The sequence below is a fragment of the Choristoneura fumiferana genome, chromosome 30 (genome assembly GCF_025370935.1).
Source record: "Choristoneura fumiferana chromosome 30, NRCan_CFum_1, whole genome shotgun sequence".
Taxonomy (NCBI): domain Eukaryota; kingdom Metazoa; phylum Arthropoda; class Insecta; order Lepidoptera; family Tortricidae; genus Choristoneura; species Choristoneura fumiferana.
In genome coordinates, this window is record NC_133501.1 from 1,299,489 (window position 1) to 1,316,581 (window position 17,093).

A 17,093-nucleotide genomic window follows, 5' to 3' on the forward strand; every position below is an offset into this window, starting at 1 on the left:
CATCATCTTTGTTTGCTTTCGGCGCGACCGATCAGCTCTTGTCAAAGGTCTCATTTCTCTTCAAGTTCCTTTCCCTTCATCCATATCCTGCTTACTTTCAACAGCTGACCTCCATGTATATCAACTTTTAGCAGATTTTATCCTATGTAATGATATTAAAATTTAGACAATACAACTTATATGTATATATATTTTTCCTCTTCTAATATCCTATTCCTTTAACACCTGATTTTTTATTCAATATTCCAAATTCCGTTCCTACCGATGATTTTTAAAACCTTTACCCGTTTCCCCGTTTTTACCCCGGGCCACAGTGCACAAACCGTGCGGGCCATAAAAAAAAAAAAAAAAAAAAAAATTTTTTTTTTGACATTGTTTTGACATTTACTGAAATGTGAAAATGTCAAGTACACAAAAAAACAACACTTTCTTCCTCTTATCTGCTCTGCTCTTGTTTATTTTTGATGATAATTCTCAAGTTGTCTTCTATTTTCCATTACAATGTGTGATGCTGGTGTAACGTTGACCCGGGAATCCATTTGTGTGACATGTTTGAGTCAAGACAGGAAGCTGTTTCCTATTAATGATTCTAAATCACATGCCTTGTTTCTAGACGTAAGTTTTTTTGGTTTTAATTTTTTTATTAAATATTGAGGCCTAATTATTGGTAACTAAAGCTATCTGTAGATCAGAATGTTTCTTTATTCCCTCTGCGCTCTCTCTTTAGGACCGTCTGCGCATTTAACCGACTGCTCTAGGCATTGGTGAAAAATTTAATCAAACATTTTTTTTTGTATGTATATGTCTGAAGTTCAATAACTTGGATACCTTAACACCAGTAGTTAACCTTTTCAATTCACCGCCTCAAACCAAACGGAGTGAGTTGCTCTGTAAACCACAGAAAAACCAGCAACAAATCAACTTGATTTTTAATTCCATTGCTGAAGGATGAGGAAGGATTTAGAGCTATGTATTTATTCACTAAATTACAAGAGTTGAATGCTGGTCATGTATAGATGACCGTGGTGTGTGAGGCATTCCATTGGCAGTCAGGACTAGATGACTTAGAGGTTAATAATACCTAATATTTTCATTGTGTGACTGACTATGTATCATAAAATTGGGATAATTTTTGTGTGACAACTTTTTCCAGTCAGTTACATTGTATGATTAAGTATTGGTAACAAGGTCCTGGTTTTTGAAATCCACTCATAAGCCTTGGGTTGCAATACATTAATGATAAGTAATTTTTAGTTTAATTGTGTATTTGTGTAATAATGTCACAAATAAATGTTTTTTCATTCTTTCTTTCTTAAATTAAGCTATGTATAGCCAAAAATTTATTCACTTCCTGTTTCATAGGGATGAACAATTTTTTTTCTGTCCGTGTGTAACATTTGGGATAAAATATTCTTGTTGAAAAATTAAACTGTTTAAAAGCTATCATATATGTGGCTGTGTGTCACCAAAGAATTATAATTTTCCAAAATTTATTAACAAGGTTTAAGCACACCAAATGTGAGTATGTCAGGCTCATGCCTCATTTCTAATGTCAACTTTTTATTTGCCAGCTATCTGACAGTGACAAGCTATGCTGGGAGTGCAACTTCTTTGTGCTGAAGATGGCAGCGTTCCGGAGTCAAGCTGCGAGGGCACAGGCACTGCTGGCCAGCGCACTGCAGCAAAAGAATGTTAGTTCAATTGTTGCACCTCTAAAATAAAACTGGCGTCAAGATGAAATCAAAAATCACTTTTTGATCTATTTTTCACAGTTCTCTAGTGGATTTTTTTTAAATCAATTCATTGTTGTTTTAGAGGTGCAATGTAGCTGATCTATGTTTCTTGGCTTATCTATTTTTTTCTTATTTTTGTTGAGACTTTTAATACTCCAGGTGATCAATTCAGCGTCATGGGTGCTCGCTCATTGCCCTACACAAGGGTCAGATTGAAGAAGTGGTAAATGCAGATGGTATTGTCAGATAGAGCCAACAATCGACCTGGCCATTGTGCAATAAACCCAAACTCATCTTCTCTTCTTAAAATGGTTACTATGGCCATATTTCGTACAATAAACATGTTATTGCAGCAAGTAAATCGAAAAATATTGTTGAATTAAAAGACGATGTGTATGTTCTTTGCAAATTTCTTTTGTATTTCTTACTATTTAGTTTAAAAATTGTTGTGCATGAATGTTGAGTGCAATTGTAATTGTATTGTAGAAATTGTTTTCATTATGTATGTTAATTTCCATTGTGTTGTTTACAATAATATATAGTCCATTCAAGATAACATTGGACTCTGGAAGGTCACAGAAGAAGGCATTCTAAACATTTTTTGTGAAGTCGTAATAATGATGATGAATAAGAATAAGAATAAGAATAGTTTATTTGTCAAACATAGGTACAGATGTAGAGATGATTAAATAAAAAATATAGAACCCTGTATGTTTTGCCACATGGCATACAAAATTTCAGTTTTTTTTTTCTTTTATAATTGCATACATATCAGTCAAAGAAAGAAAGAAAAAAAAAACATTAAAAAAAAACAATATAAATATGTCATATAAAAAAATAATAATCAAAACACTATAAAAATAAATTAAAAACAGTCCATCAAAATTCAAAATCATAACATTAAAACAATATTAATAATTATAAATTGTCATCACTTAAAAATTCATTGACGCTATAATAACATAGATCATCTTATCCATTCCTATCCTGAACAGACTAATTGCACTGAATCAAATAAATAATTCAATTTTTTTCAGGCAACCAATATCAAGACTCTTTCACGCCTGACTACTACCCCCGTAGAGGTCTTAGGAGCCAGCATCTACACATCAGATCCTTTGCACGTCTATGTGAAGGCTGAACCCTTCAAACCCGTAAAGGAAGAATCACTTAGTAAATTGTATGAATGTCCCGTTGAAGACAACAATAGTAATTCTATGTTTGATGAATCTGATGATGAGTCAGTCAGTTTAGCGTCATTGCCAGTAAAGCCGAGAGAAGCAAGTGGGTTGGGTGATATAGCTAATGCTAGTTTGAAGTCGCTGTTGAGTAGAAAAAGTAAGTGACTTTTAACAAATTGATTTAATTTCAATCAGAGAGAGAGAATTTTTTGTTTAAATCTGTTTTGTTTCTTGTATCAAGTGTACTCGTTTTTGAATAAAATAAAAGTGTACTGCAAACAGGACAGGAACATATTTCTGGAGGGAGGACCTGATGTCAGAAGTTTTTTGGGATTTGGTTCCGTAGTCCTAAGGAATGCTGGTGCATTTATTATTATTATTTAAATGATCAGGTAGGCCAGTGTTTTTCATACTTTTTCAGGACGCGACCCCCTTTGTTTGAAAAATATTTGGCGACCCCCTGCCTACCTCCACTTTCAGTTATTTGTATATCCTACGTTGATATAAAAATAAAAAAATATATATCACGGGACAATTCACACCAATTGACCTAGTCCCAAAGTAAGCTTAGCAAAGCTTGTGTTATGGAAGTAAGCAACGGATAAATATAATTATATAGATAGATACATACTTAAATACATATTAAACACCAAGACCCGAGAACAAACATTCGTATTTTTCATACAAATGTCTGCCCCGACACGGGAATCGAACCCGGGACCTCAAGCTTCGTAGTCAGGTTCTCTAACCACTAGGCCATCTGGTCGTCAAATAATACAAAATATGATAATACAAACATTGAATAATTATTAATCATACACAATAACGGTGAGAGTATTTTAAAGATACCGCGACCCCCTTAAGGGGCATCCGCCACCCCTGGGGGTCGCGACCAACAATTTGAAAAACACAGACAGGCAGTTAGGAGTAACTGATAGCTGCCTGTATCTAGATATGTGTATACATATTGATCATCATAATAAAATATTTTTCACTTCTCATGCTCTAAAAGTAGGTCAATATAGCCTTACGATGCGGGAGTAAAGTGAGTACTTTAGTCCCTAGGGAGTAAAATTAATATTTTTTTTAATTTACTTCGAGTGACTTAGATAAATTCAAACAGCCAGTACTTTTTGGCATAAAATAAGATTGTGTGTGGACCATTTTCATGACGAAAATGTTACGTTCTTAGTCTACGTGGTCTTAGTTCTATGCTTTTTATTCCAGTTTGTGTATGGACCCTTTCGCCGATGCGATTCTGTTATATCTGTGTCTGGTTGGAAAAAATACTAACCGCGAAAACTTTGAAATTGTTGTAGAACGTAAATCATAAACGTAAATTAATGACTATTTTTTTCTCGCAATCGAAGTGAAAAATAGAGTTTTCGCCTCGAGACTAAAACTCAATATAAACCCTCGGATAAATGGACACCCTCGCTAAATCTCGGGTGGCTAACCACCTCGGGTATATATTGGCTTATTTTAGTCCCTCGATAAAAAATATACTATCATTTTAGGCGCATCACTCAAAATCCGGCCTATGAAGAAGTTTAAAAAGGACACAGTTACTGTACAAATAGAAGAAGTCAAAGACAAAGAAGTCGCAGGAGTGAAAGAGATAGAACAAACGGCACCAATTGACCCAGACAACATTTATAAAGTGACGGTGCTGAGTGAAGAGGAGTTGCTGAAATGGAGGGAGAGAAAAAAGAATATGGATTATTATACAAGCAGTATAGGCGGGATGAGGTTAGATATTGTATATGTTCAACTTTCACATTTTTATTTCTAACTTCCGTTTTGTATATGGCAACCCGTGTCCCGGCGCGTGCCATATTGAACTTTTCACTTTTCGTATCGACCCCGTAACAGGCGGATCTAATATTTGTACAAACTAGGAGTAAAGAAACTCTTCCATTTTTTAATACATTAAAATAAGTGCATATGCATTATTTCGTGTTGTGAGAAGGTGTGGGCAGATTGAGTAAGGCTGCGGAGGCGAAAACAGTGGTAAACCGAGCTCGTACACTCGTAAGTAGCTGATGTGCCGGTCTTGATTGAGGCCTCACAGAGCATTACACACCCTGAGGAAACCAGGTATGCATATAAGCACTTTTCGCGCCCTCTTTCTGTCAAGTACTGTTGTCAAGGAAATCATAGTGAAATCCGAGGAGTTATTCGGGTTGATCCCTGCCGCATCCTTTCGCCACCGACCTACGCGACAACACTTCCATCCTCACCATTTAGATGGTTGGCAGTCCTCTACTGTGCGTTTTTCCAGAAATTTCCTGTCTCGCACAGCAAAACTCTGGAATGAGCTATCGCCTGCGGTATTCCCGGACCGCTATGACCTTCAAGTTTTCAAGAAAAGAGCGTACTCCTACCTTAAAGGCCGGCAACGCACTTGTGACTCTTCTGGTGTTGCAGGTGTCCATGGGCGACGGTAATCGCTTACCATCAGGCGATCCGCCTGCTCGTTTGCCCCCTATACCATAAAAAAAATATGATTAATTGATTATTAAAAGGTTCCACCCTGGATCATGATTCAACTTGTTCGACTACGAGTTTTTTTTTAAAGTAGTGACGAGATACATTGTTTCAGTTGCAAGCAGTGTATTGAGCCGTTCACGTCCAGAAAACTGTACACGGCGCATGTGCGGAGACACAAGGAGGTAAGTACCTTACTTTACGGCCTATGGTTCCGCCATTCACTTTCCCTCAGATCTAATACGTAAAGTAACACACAAATAGTTTCTACTACTCCGGACGTATTCTAGAGGCTGTAAAAAAAACAAACTTAAAGTTGACGTAAAAGAAGATACGGTCAGTGGCGTAGCTAGGTAACCTAGGGCCCTGGGGCAAATAAAAAAATGGACCTCACTGCTATCAAAACTGGCTGGTTACTGGCTAACTGGTTTTTTGAAGTAAAATCATTATATATACAAATACTTTAAAAATGCTAAGCAACTTTATCATCAGCTATAAAGCAGAATTTCGAGGGCCCCCTGAGCTTGAGGGCCCCGGGGCACTGCCCCGCCTAGCCCCTTGGTAGCTACGCCACTGGATACGGTCGTTAACACGTTCGGCCCCGGCAACGATCCACTAAGCTCTTACGCTATGCCTACGCATATCCCACAGCAGTCGCTTCTATGCCAGTGACACGTATACGTGTCACAGACGTAATACATTCCGGTGCCAGTGACACAACGTCTGTGACTTTAGTTCTTTCTCCTATGCCAGTGACACGCATGTCCTGTCAAAATAATTCGTACCTCCTAAGCTGGCATAGCGTAAGGGCTTAGCGGAACGTTGCCGGAGCCGAATGCGTTCCACTAAGCTCTTACGCTAGGCATAGCGCATATCCCACAGCAGTCACAAATACGTGTCACTGGCATAGGAGTAAGAACTAAAAAGTCACAGACGTTGTGTCACTGGGGCCGAACGTGTTAACGGCCTACGGTTCCGCCACCCAATTTCTATCGGATCTACATAATGCGTAAAGTAACACACAAATAGTTTCTACTACTGCGGGCCGTATTCTAGAGGCAAAAAGAATCAAACTTAGTTGACGTAAAAAAGACACGGTCGTTAATGCCCCAAAAGGGTCAACCATCTTTTTTATGTAGTTTGTTGCCATGGTAACGTCTCTTGAGTTACTTAATAAAAGTGTTATTTTATGGGGTACAAATCCACTAAAAGTTAGGACTTGCGACAGTTGTAAGGCAATGAGGGCTATCGTGTTTTGTCTCACTAGATGGCGCACTGTTGCGTGAGGTTTTTAAGTATGGCTTTCAAAGTCTGTTATTACGGGCGTGAAAACAAAGTTTAGATTAAAATCATATTTAATACACCTTAAAACCGTACCATAAAAATATCGAGCATGCCACAGTGTTGCTTAGTCCCCGTTTTGTTCGGAAAAAAGGGAGGACAAAGGTTTCCGAAAGACAAAACTGTCTCAAAACACAGACATTCATTGCCCCGGAACACATATTTGCCATAATTAATGTCAGATATTGCAAAATATTCACAAAATTATTCTAATTATAAATAAACCCGCGTAGCTGACCCAAAAACTATGAGATTTGACATTTCGGAGACCTCACGCTACACTAGCGCCTCTAGTGGCGAATTCATACGCGATAGCCCTCATTCCTTCGTGGATCATGGTAACAGTAGTAATACATTGTAAACATTTTTCTAACAAAGTGTGTCTCCTGTCTGTCCTGAGTTACGGGACAGAATAATATACTAAAAAGTTGATTGACCCAAAAAAGGGTATATATATTTCGACACTCAAGTGAGTCATATTTATAAGGTACTTCCTGTTGACCTAGAACTATGAAATTTGTCAATTAATATCGTCTTACACTACAAGTACGGGAAAAAATCGGAAACTGTACTTTTCTATTATTTCATTCAATCAATTTATTTGTTTCAAAAATGTTGCTACTTTTACTAGTTATTTATGTGGCTGGTGCATAATGAGAGGCATTAAAGTACGAGTGTGGTTTTATGAAACGAGCCGAAGACGAGTTTCATAATAAGATCACACGAGTGTTTTAATGCCTAATTATGTATAGCCGCATACATAACTTTATCTACATGCATATCATAAGTTTTCTATAATATGTTCAGATATGGCCTGTATTTTGACTTTGACTTTGACTTTAACTTTGACTTGACTTGACTTTGACTTTGAATAATAATTATTATCTACATGCATGTCATAAGTTTTCTACAATATGTACAGATATGCATTGTTAAAAAAAGTATTACCGATACTTTAATGTAAACATTAAGATGCACTGTACTTTAATGTGAACATTAAGATGCACCCGCAGATACCAGGTTTCTAAATAAAGGCCATTTGATAGTCGTTTCTGAACATATAATAGGTAAGTTATGATATGCATGTAGATAAAATAAACTACACTGTTATTTATGTTAGTAACCAACCATGACTTCACATTGCGTACATTTTGCTTAGGACTGCTAACACTGGATATTGTACGATACACTGGATATTACACGAATTTGTACGGGACCCTGGCTGCAGTTTATTTTTTTTTTGTCTACAGGACTACGGCCCATTCGCGTGCCGCATCTGCGGCCTGCACTCTGACACAGAGAAGGCGCGCGCCGCGCACACAGCGCAGCATTACAGGTCACTTGTACACACCGACACACGACACGGATACGAGACCAAATAACTATAATAATCGCAAAATGTCGCTGCATGTGGGGTCATGAAATGTATTATGATTGGTTTTTTGGAGTCTTTTTGTATTTTTTATTTCACTCCAAATTTATAGTCAAAATACCATTTACGGGACTTACCACGCTATTTTTACACAAGTAATATTTACCTCGACGTTTCGGCAACGTTACAGTTGCCGTGGTCACGAGTATACTGATAGCGTGGTTAGTCCCGTAAATGGTATTTTGACTATGAGTCAGTCACAATCACTCCAAATTTGTTAAAAAATACAAAAAGACTCCAAAAAAACCAATCATAATTTGATTGCTTAGTAGCGACATCTCTTGTCTGGGTGAGCCGTTGGTTCCGAAAGAGTGTGACGTCTGTCGACGCCACATAGATGTCGCTAGTGGTGCTGCTTAAATAAGCAACCTGAGATATGTATGCATAGGAAAAATTCGTGTCTAGATTCCTGTCCAGCAGTGGTGTAGGGGTTATAGCACGCAGCACGGATTGCTGAGGACCTGGCTTCGATTCCCAGTGCTGGTCTCTTTTTCTGGTTTTTCTGTGCATCCATGTCTCAGTTTGTATTTTCGATGTCATGAAATGTCTTTTTTTTAACATTCGACGCAAAAAGAGGGGTGTTATAAGTTTGACCGCTATGTGTATCTGTCTGTGGCACCGTAGCTCTTAAACGGGTGAACCGATTTGAATGCGGTTTTTTTTTGAAGGCAGGTTTTCTTTATTAATAAGCCAATTTACAAAAATAACCTTACACATATTTTCGCCAAACTGCTAAGTAGTTTGTTGGCGAAGCCAGCACAAATTACTAAAATAGGTTATGAAGCTTATATCATTTTATACCTACTCGAGTTAAACGTCCAAGTGACTCTCGCCATCCCAATAGATGGTAGATGGTAGTAACTACAATCTTATCGAGGGTTTTCACAGAGGCGAAATATCGCTAGATGGCGTTAGTATCGTGAGATCTGTTTGACATTTGACGTTTGCTTGCGATTGGCTCATTTAGTTATTTAACCAATCACGAGGAAACGTCAAACGGACCTCACGATCCTAACGCCATCTAGCGATATTGTGTCGAATTTATTTGTTGTTGTAAAACATGTCTTGACAGACTCCTGAGTTGCAACGTGTGCGGGTACGAGTGGGACAGCGCTAACGCGATGCGGCGGCACTGCCACGTCGCGCACGGGGTGCCCGTCACCGTGTGGGACTGCGACCAGTGCGAGCGGCAGTTCCCGTGAGTATGTGCGCGAGCAGGACAGCGCTAACGAATTTAAAACTAGACTAGACTTATCTTCTAGGTAGGAGCGACTCTGAGTATTCTATGTCTATCAAACATGACCTGTTATTTCAACGCTTGTTGTCGCATCTTAAAAGTCGCCAAAGGCATGATTCGCCCGGAGCGCCTAGATGGATGAGGCAGGCCTAGATGGCTAAGTACTTGTAATGTAATCCTGTGACGGTAAGCCTTGGCCTGACATATTTGGGATTGTGTACGGTTCAATACCGCACAGCACTTTTTTGATTAGAATCGCGCCCTACTTTAGTTATACGTCGCAGCGCCGACAACAGCACTTTTACCTAAGACCGCACTAATATAAACTAATATTAACGCTTACTCTGACACTCTTAAAACAAACGTAGAAGATACACGGTCTCGCTACACTACCTTGTTACTTTAACGTGTAAATATCAATAAATTACTAAAGAGTCATAACTTTAACTTATATCCAACAACCTCAACAAGGCGCTCTACTAAAACTTAGTAGCGGCCCCTACAGATTGGTTTGAAACTAAATGGACCGATCGCAACAAGACCGTCACCACAGAATATATAATAGTACTGACGTACAGAACGGCCACGCTCCGCCCCGCACCGGTTCGAGTTACCCCACCCCTCAAGCGCAGATTGCAGGAAAACCGCAGGAAAGCAGTCCGGTGCGCGACGCGGTGTATGTCGGCCGCACGGCACTAAGTTCGGGAGCAATAGTTTTGCGAAATCGTAACGGTACCCTACCTACTTCCTTTTTCTAAATAAATAGTGATTTCTGAAATTAACGCGATTAATACATGAAATAACTACCTACCGAATGATTCTTTTAAGTTCGTAGACGTATATCTATTGTAATTGAAAATAATAATGCTTAAAATACGCAGACAGACACATTTTAAGTAGGTTTAAATAGGATAAGTGCACAATATTTATTTTTTATACGGTTTTGCTAGATAAATAAAGCAGAAAACATTGAGTATGCCTATGTATGTAACTTTAAAAAAATGCACTTATTTTGTTTTGCCAGAATACCCTCGAAATAGGTAAGATTAACGATTACATTGATTTGCACATATCTAAGCCATACCTACATATGAGTACCTTTAAATGTCATTGGTAGCACTTATAGTATTATACGGTTTTGCAATAGTCAGCCCTGTGCAGCTTACGCACACAGTGACGCGTGTACATACGTCGTCGTGCCTATGTAGATTCAAGAACGCGTATTTTGTACGGCGTGGCCGCCCTGTGCATTGCCGCATTTTATTATTTTAAAATTTATGACGGTGGAAGCATTCTACACTTCCACTGAACGTAGATATAGTTTAGATATAGTTAGTGTTTAGTATTGTAACTAAGGGACCCCATACATCCCTGTATTTCTTTTATTATTATTTTTTTCTTTAATTGTATAATATAGTTTTTAAGTATTTTATTTGTAATTATATTTTTATGAAAAAATGACTTTCTGCCAAGTTTCTTGCGGCGCATTCTTCTTGGCAATGATGGTCTTTCCGAAAGCGCTGGTAGTTTAAAAAAATGACGTGTAAAAGTGCCCATTGCGGCCTATTTACTGAATAAATCATTTGAATTTGAATTTGAATTTTGTGCCGTAACGTCAAAGAGACTAGCGACTAGCAATAATTCAAATTCAAACTCCAATCGTTTGTTTTATAAGTAGGCTGCAAAGGGCTCTTTGACGCGTCATTTTTTTGAAACTACCAGCGCTTTTGGATAGACCATCAATGCCAAGAAGAATGCGCCGCAAGAAACCAATAACCCGTGTGTGAACTGTTATCGTTTGTGTGTGTCAGGACGAAGCGGCAGCAGTCGGCGCACATGATCTGCCACCGCGTGGTGTCGTGCCGCCAGTGCGGCAAACAGGTGCGGCAGAACAACCTCAAGAAACACAAGATGTGAGTCAATTCAGCATTTATTGAATCACCGCGCGCGTTACTTGGAGGAGGTTGTCGGAGGTTTGTGGGTGGTTTGCAGGTGGTAGGACCTCGTGCAAGGTCCGCCCGGATTGCTGCCACCATCTTGCTCGCTAATCCTGCCGTGAAGCAGCAGTGCTTGCACTGTTGTGTTACGGCGTGGAGAGTAAGACAGCCGGTGAAATTACTGGCACGTGAGGTATCCCATCTTAGGCCTCTGGGTTGGCAACGCATCTGCAATCCCCCTAGTTTTGCAGGTGTTTATGGGCGGTGGTGATCTCTTACCACCAGGAGACCCACTTGCTCGTTTTCCACACAGTCGGAAAAAAAAGGTCAATATGAACTGAAACAATTACTTTGCTCGCCCGCGACCTTATAATAGCTATGTTTATGCAAGAAATGTGTGTTCATGTAGTTACTCCACTAAAAACTTAAAAAAATACAACATATTTACTTTCATGTAACCGTAGCGGTCCCCCGACACCGACAACGCTTAGATAAAAAAATATTACTAGATACTTTATACTAAATTAACTTAGGCTAATTTTGCGGGAAATCAGCATAGTCCCGCGGGATAGAGATAACGAATTCTTCGCAGATGAAGTCGCGGGCAACAGCTAGGTAGCGCATAATTATTTTTACTTTTTAATTGCCTTTTCAAGCAGCGTTTTTTTCGGGCGTTTTTATTTTTATTTTTGCTGGTATTTTTACGTCGGGGGTTTTTTATTCGTGATTGGAATACATTTTGGCCATCCCTGACCTGATGGTTTGTTTCAGGCTGCACTCGGGCATACCGCTGCGATGCTGCGCTGTGTGCGGCGGCCAGTACCGCGGCGACGAGGGCCTCGCTGCGCACATGAAGACACACGACACTAAGGTACAAACCTTTATCAAGTGTCAACACACGTGACACTAACATCCAGACACTTGACACTAAGCAGGTACCACACCTGACACTAGGGTACTGAGGTACTGCCACCTGACACCAAAGTACTGAAATCTGACTCTAGGGTACTTACAGACACCTGACACTAAGGTACCGACACCTAATACTAAGGTACTGACACCTGACACTATGGTACTGAGGTACTGCCACCTGACACTAGGGTACTGACAAATGGCTAGGGTCCGTCAACGAGGAAACCAATGGAGACCCAAAAAAGACACCCATGCACCCCGCGGAGCCCAACGGGAGAATATATGCTTCTCTCCCGGCTTTCTAGCGGATGGCCGAAGTAAAACTCCGGGTACATTAAAAATGGAATCAAAATTAATTTCACCAAGTCAAAAGGTCAAAAGTTCTTCCACTGGAGGTACGGAACCTTAAAAACCAAATAGAATCAATAATTTGGAAAGGACCCAGGACCTAAGGCACTTGTCCCACTGCCGACGATGAGCGAGAAGCGAGCAGAGCGAGTAACTAGAAACGAGTGGGCGAGCAGTGAAAAGCGAGTGTTCGAGCACGACGGGCGATTACTCGCTCCACTCGCTCGAGCCGGGCGGCCGCCAAGCTAACAGCGCTGAGCGAGTATCGCTGAGCTAGTTTTATAGCTCAGCGAGTCTTAGCTCTTGTCGCTGTGACAGTGTGAACCACCAGCGATCAACTATTAATTTATGTCTCTTTTACTCACACAGGATCTTATATCTTTTGTTCGTTTCTTGAGCCAATCTTTTCCTCGCCGGCGGTGAGACAACTGCCTTAAGTATGGAAAATGGGGTTTCAGTTAGATAAATAATTAATTATCCTGAGATTTTGATATGTTATAGATTTCAAAGTCTCTAAGGGTGCTACCTCTGTTTCCGGCTCCCTTTCAAAGGTTAGTTTAGTTTTATAGAGACCACTTCCAGCACTCTAGAATCTATAACATATCAAAATCTCAGGATGTTTTACTGAAACCACATTTTTCATTTTTCATACTTTAGGTCGGGGTCCTTTGAATTTTGTTATTCTGTCAGCGGCCAGTTGTACAGAGGTCTGCCATATAACATGATGTCACGAATGTTTTGTGTCAGGTGGACGCGGCGGCATTCTGCGCGGAGTGCCACATACAGTTCCGCACGATGCAGCTGTACCGCAACCATCGCCTTTACACGCTCAAGCACGCGCGCCCGGAGGACATGCCGTGAGTGATCCTGCCCACATTACGTAGAGATAGTACCACGAGAGTTGATTACAACGATTACACGCACAGCTAAATGAAGAACAGATTGCGTAAAAGGAGAATGAATTAAATGAACGAGTGAATGTCAAAATCCCGCTGTCATTACATGAGATGCTCTTGTGTGCGTGACCTCAACTCTAGTGGCACCTATACTAGCATTTACCCGCGACTTCGCACGCGTAAAGGCGCGGCCATTTGCAGTCGCTCGTTTGCAGCGATAAATCTGGTCACGTGACCCATTTTGAAGGTGATTTTGAATTTCCCTCGACTCGAAAAAAGTAGCGTCAAGTCGCCGCGTCGAGCAGCAGCGACAAGATGGCTTCTTGCAGTAATGATCTTGGCCTGCTTGGAAGCTGATTTCTTAATCTCGTTTAGTAGCAGTTCGTGGCAGTGGTACAAATAAAAGATATTGGAGTGAATGAATAAAATAAATAAGTGTTTTTCCAGAAATTTAAGTGGTTTTTTTTTTCAGCGATAAAGCTCAATATTTTCAGCTTTATCGCTATATGTCACGTGACCAGATTTGACACTGGAAACGAGCGTCGACCGATTTCATATGGCCGCGGCATAAGCCATTAGGTTTAGCACTTGAACGGAAACTCCTGTGGGCATTCCAACAACCGTGGAATTCATAAACGTTGCGTAAAAAGTAACTGCACCAAATTTTATGTGTCTAATTCCGGCCGTTTAAATTTTGGGATTTTATCCCGATATCGGGATAAAAAGTAGCCTATGTCTTATTCCAGATGTCCAGCAATCTTCATACCAAAGGTCATCTAAAACTATCCAACTGTTTAGGCGTGAAGGAGTAACAAACAAACAGACAGATATACTGGAAAGACAGAGTTACTTAGTTCACCAGCCGTAATTGTTTTCAGATTAAATGCAACTTGTGCAGCAAATCGTTCCTGCAGCGAGCGTCGCTCAAACTGCATGTGGACGGGGTGCACTCGCGGGAGCCACGCCACGCCTGCGGGGTCTGCGGGGAGGTGAGGGGGAGGGGCACAGGAAAATCAGCATTCTACAGGCATTAGTGTCTAGATTTGACTGTCCGATTCTATCTTTCGGTCTCTTTTGAAAACGGTATTTTAGCGCTTGACATCACATGCTAGTATTTTATGTCTCTGTCTAATCTTATATATTTTTTAATTTTCGTAGAACCAACAAGTATAAATTGTACAATAAGCTAATTTTATAGAAACAATGATGCGTGCTATACCGCTACACCACTGCTGGACAACCTGGTTTCTGGTTTTTCTGTGCATCTATATTTCAGTTTGTATTTTAACGATATTAAATCTCTGTTCCATGTAAAGGTAGCTTAAGAGTTGTTTTTCTGTTCGACAACGCGCTTTGACAAGCTTCGATTTCATAATTAAATTAAAATAAGTCATTCCCATTAAAGAGCCGTGGTGGCCTAGTGGTTTGACCTATCGCCTCTCAAGCAGAGGGTCGTGGGTTCGAACCCCGGCTCGCACCTCTGAGTTTTTCGAAATTCATGTGCGGGATTACATTTGAAATTTACCACGAGCTTTGCGGTGAAGGAAAACATCGTGAGGAAACCTGCACAAACCTGCGAAGCGATTCAATGGTGCGTGCGAAGTTCCCAATCCGCACTGGGCCCGCGTGGGAACTATGGCCCAAGCCCTCTTGATCTGAGAGGAGGCCTGTGCCCAGCAGTGGGACGTATATAGGCTGAGATGATGATGATGAAGTCATTCCCTATTGGAGACAGCTCTGTCCAGCAGTGGACGTCTGTCGGCTGCTGATGGTGACGTTGTTTGTGCAGATGTTCAAGACGCGCATCGCCAAGCGCAACCACGAGCGCGTCAAGCACGAGGGCATCCCGCCCGCCAGGAATAAGGTCTGCGACCACTGCGGCAAGGCGTTCACGGTGAGATGCACGCACGCACACACCCAAACCTTCACATTATTTTACTGCGCAGTAACAGTTAGGCCACTAAGCGTGTAGGACAAATTAACTTCATTTGACCTGAACTAAAAGAATTTCTTTGCTCACCCGCGACCTTAAACCTAGAACCTAGACCTATGAGGTCGCGGGTCAGCAAAGGAATTCTTTTAGTTCATTGAATAGACCAGGGTTGGAAAAAAATCATGATTTTTTTAAAAAATCGTATAAATCGTGATCATCAGTTGTCATACTTTTAACAAAAGTTTTGCGTAAAACGGAACGCGCTCTGAGAAAAAGGGAATTCCCCACGCGGTGTTTAGTAAACGGCGCGTGGAAATTCCCCTAAAATATCTCATTCATCCAAACAAGCTTTCGATCGTTCCGTTCAGTTTCAGTTTTCATTGAAGTTGTTCTTGTTATTGCTGTTCCTGTTGGAAAATGTTTTTTTTTTTGTTTAAGTACTATAATAATCCAACATTTATGTCAATATAAAGAGAATTGATTAAATCATTGATTTTTATTGAAAAAATAATTTGATTTAAATCGTGATTTAAATCATGATTTAAATCAAAATTATTTAATCATGCCGACCCTGATTCAATAAATTATTCATTTGACCTGTTAAATGTTCTCTTAAAGTTAACAGAAATCAAAAAAAACATAATGTATCTATTAGGATTAACTTTGAAACACCTTATAGATATAACCTTCAAATGCTTTGTCCACAGAACAAATCAACCCTCCTGGATCATATAAACACGCACACAGGCGCGCGCCCATTCGCGTGTAAGCTGTGCGACGCCACGTTTGGCTACAAGAGCGCCCTCTACCTGCACGGCCGGTACAAACACAAGATCAAGAAGAAAAACAAAAAAATCGAAGAAAACACTTGTACAGAGCAAGAGAATGGCACATAGGGAACGTTCCACTTAGCGCCCTCGACCATGACCGCTAAAATTTGCCGTTCCACTAACATGAATGGGTTAAAAGGCCGCTGGCGTTGTATGCGAATGTTATAGGAACGTACATCTTAAGCGCCGTGTGCTCGCAATATGGCGGCATCGCGAAAACGTGGAGTCTATGAGAAAATATTAGCCCCTCGCATCCATCCGCCGCCACCGACCCTCTTAAGGTCGTCCGTCCCGTACCTCAGGACGCCCTAACTACGCTTTCCCGTGGTCTCCACTCGAGGACTCGTCTGCTCCACCGTTCACAGAGACACAGACAGAGTGTTGTGGCACGCCATGGAAGGGGCCTTTGTCCAGGACTGCTGTAGGCTGATGATGGATGATAATTAATTCCCGTGAATTTATGGTTGCTTTTCAAACAAAATTAATGACAGATAATGACTCGGAAAGTTCATCAAGTTCTGATGACATCGCTCTCATTCCTGCCCGCTACGTTTGCGTGAAAGCCCACTCAACCCACCAATTATTATGTGAGAGAAATAGGTGCGATGCGGTCGCGAACAGTGACGTATCTATGACGTCGAGTGAACGCTCGTGGTTGCGAACGGTTAGTGGAACGTACCCATTTCCCGACGCGACGACGCAAAACGTCTACCGACGGAAAAACGTCTTTTTCGCTCTTCTCTTGGACAGGGTTTTTTGATCGGCTAAAGCTGATCCCGCGTCGATGGTGTGTAGAGACCCCAAGTGCTTAGAAAAAACTTGCTGT

The 17,093-nt window shown here is 40.7% G+C and overlaps 2 protein-coding genes across 2 annotated transcripts in view; both read left to right on the forward strand.

Annotated features, from left to right (window-relative positions):
- The first annotated feature begins 394 nt into the window (after positions 1–394).
- The window catches only part of LOC141444881 (zinc finger protein 711-like), a 33,265-nt gene continuing 16,566 nt past the window's right edge, over positions 395–17,093 (forward strand). The window contains exons 1-10 of the mRNA XM_074110618.1: positions 395–615; positions 1,572–1,691; positions 2,771–3,071; positions 4,432–4,663; positions 5,517–5,586; positions 7,993–8,078; positions 9,247–9,372; positions 11,223–11,324; positions 12,120–12,219; positions 13,356–13,465. Coding sequence (XP_073966719.1) covers positions 502–615; positions 1,572–1,691; positions 2,771–3,071; positions 4,432–4,663; positions 5,517–5,586; positions 7,993–8,078; positions 9,247–9,372; positions 11,223–11,324; positions 12,120–12,219; positions 13,356–13,465 — 1,361 coding nt within the window. The 5' untranslated portion in view covers positions 395–501. The remainder of the gene's footprint in view (positions 616–1,571; positions 1,692–2,770; positions 3,072–4,431; positions 4,664–5,516; positions 5,587–7,992; positions 8,079–9,246; positions 9,373–11,222; positions 11,325–12,119; positions 12,220–13,355; positions 13,466–17,093) is intronic.
- LOC141444407 (zinc finger and BTB domain-containing protein 41-like) lies at positions 13,820–16,552 on the forward strand. The gene is made up of 5 exons (XM_074109959.1): positions 13,820–13,832; positions 14,251–14,312; positions 14,383–14,493; positions 15,294–15,398; positions 16,145–16,552. The coding sequence occupies exons 1-5, from the start codon at positions 13,820–13,822 to the stop codon at positions 16,331–16,333; spliced, it is 480 nt and encodes a 159-aa protein (XP_073966060.1). The 3' UTR covers positions 16,334–16,552.

What these genes read in the sequence shown, in the direction of transcription:
- LOC141444407 (XM_074109959.1), top strand. An exon ending in AACTGTTTAGGCGTGAAGGA is followed by an intron (nt 14,313 to 14,382) that starts GTAACAAACAAA and finishes AATTGTTTTCAG; the next exon opens with ATTAAATGCAACTTGTGCAG. An exon ending in CCTGCGGGGTCTGCGGGGAG is followed by an intron (nt 14,494 to 15,293) that starts GTGAGGGGGAGG and finishes TTGTTTGTGCAG; the next exon opens with ATGTTCAAGACGCGCATCGC.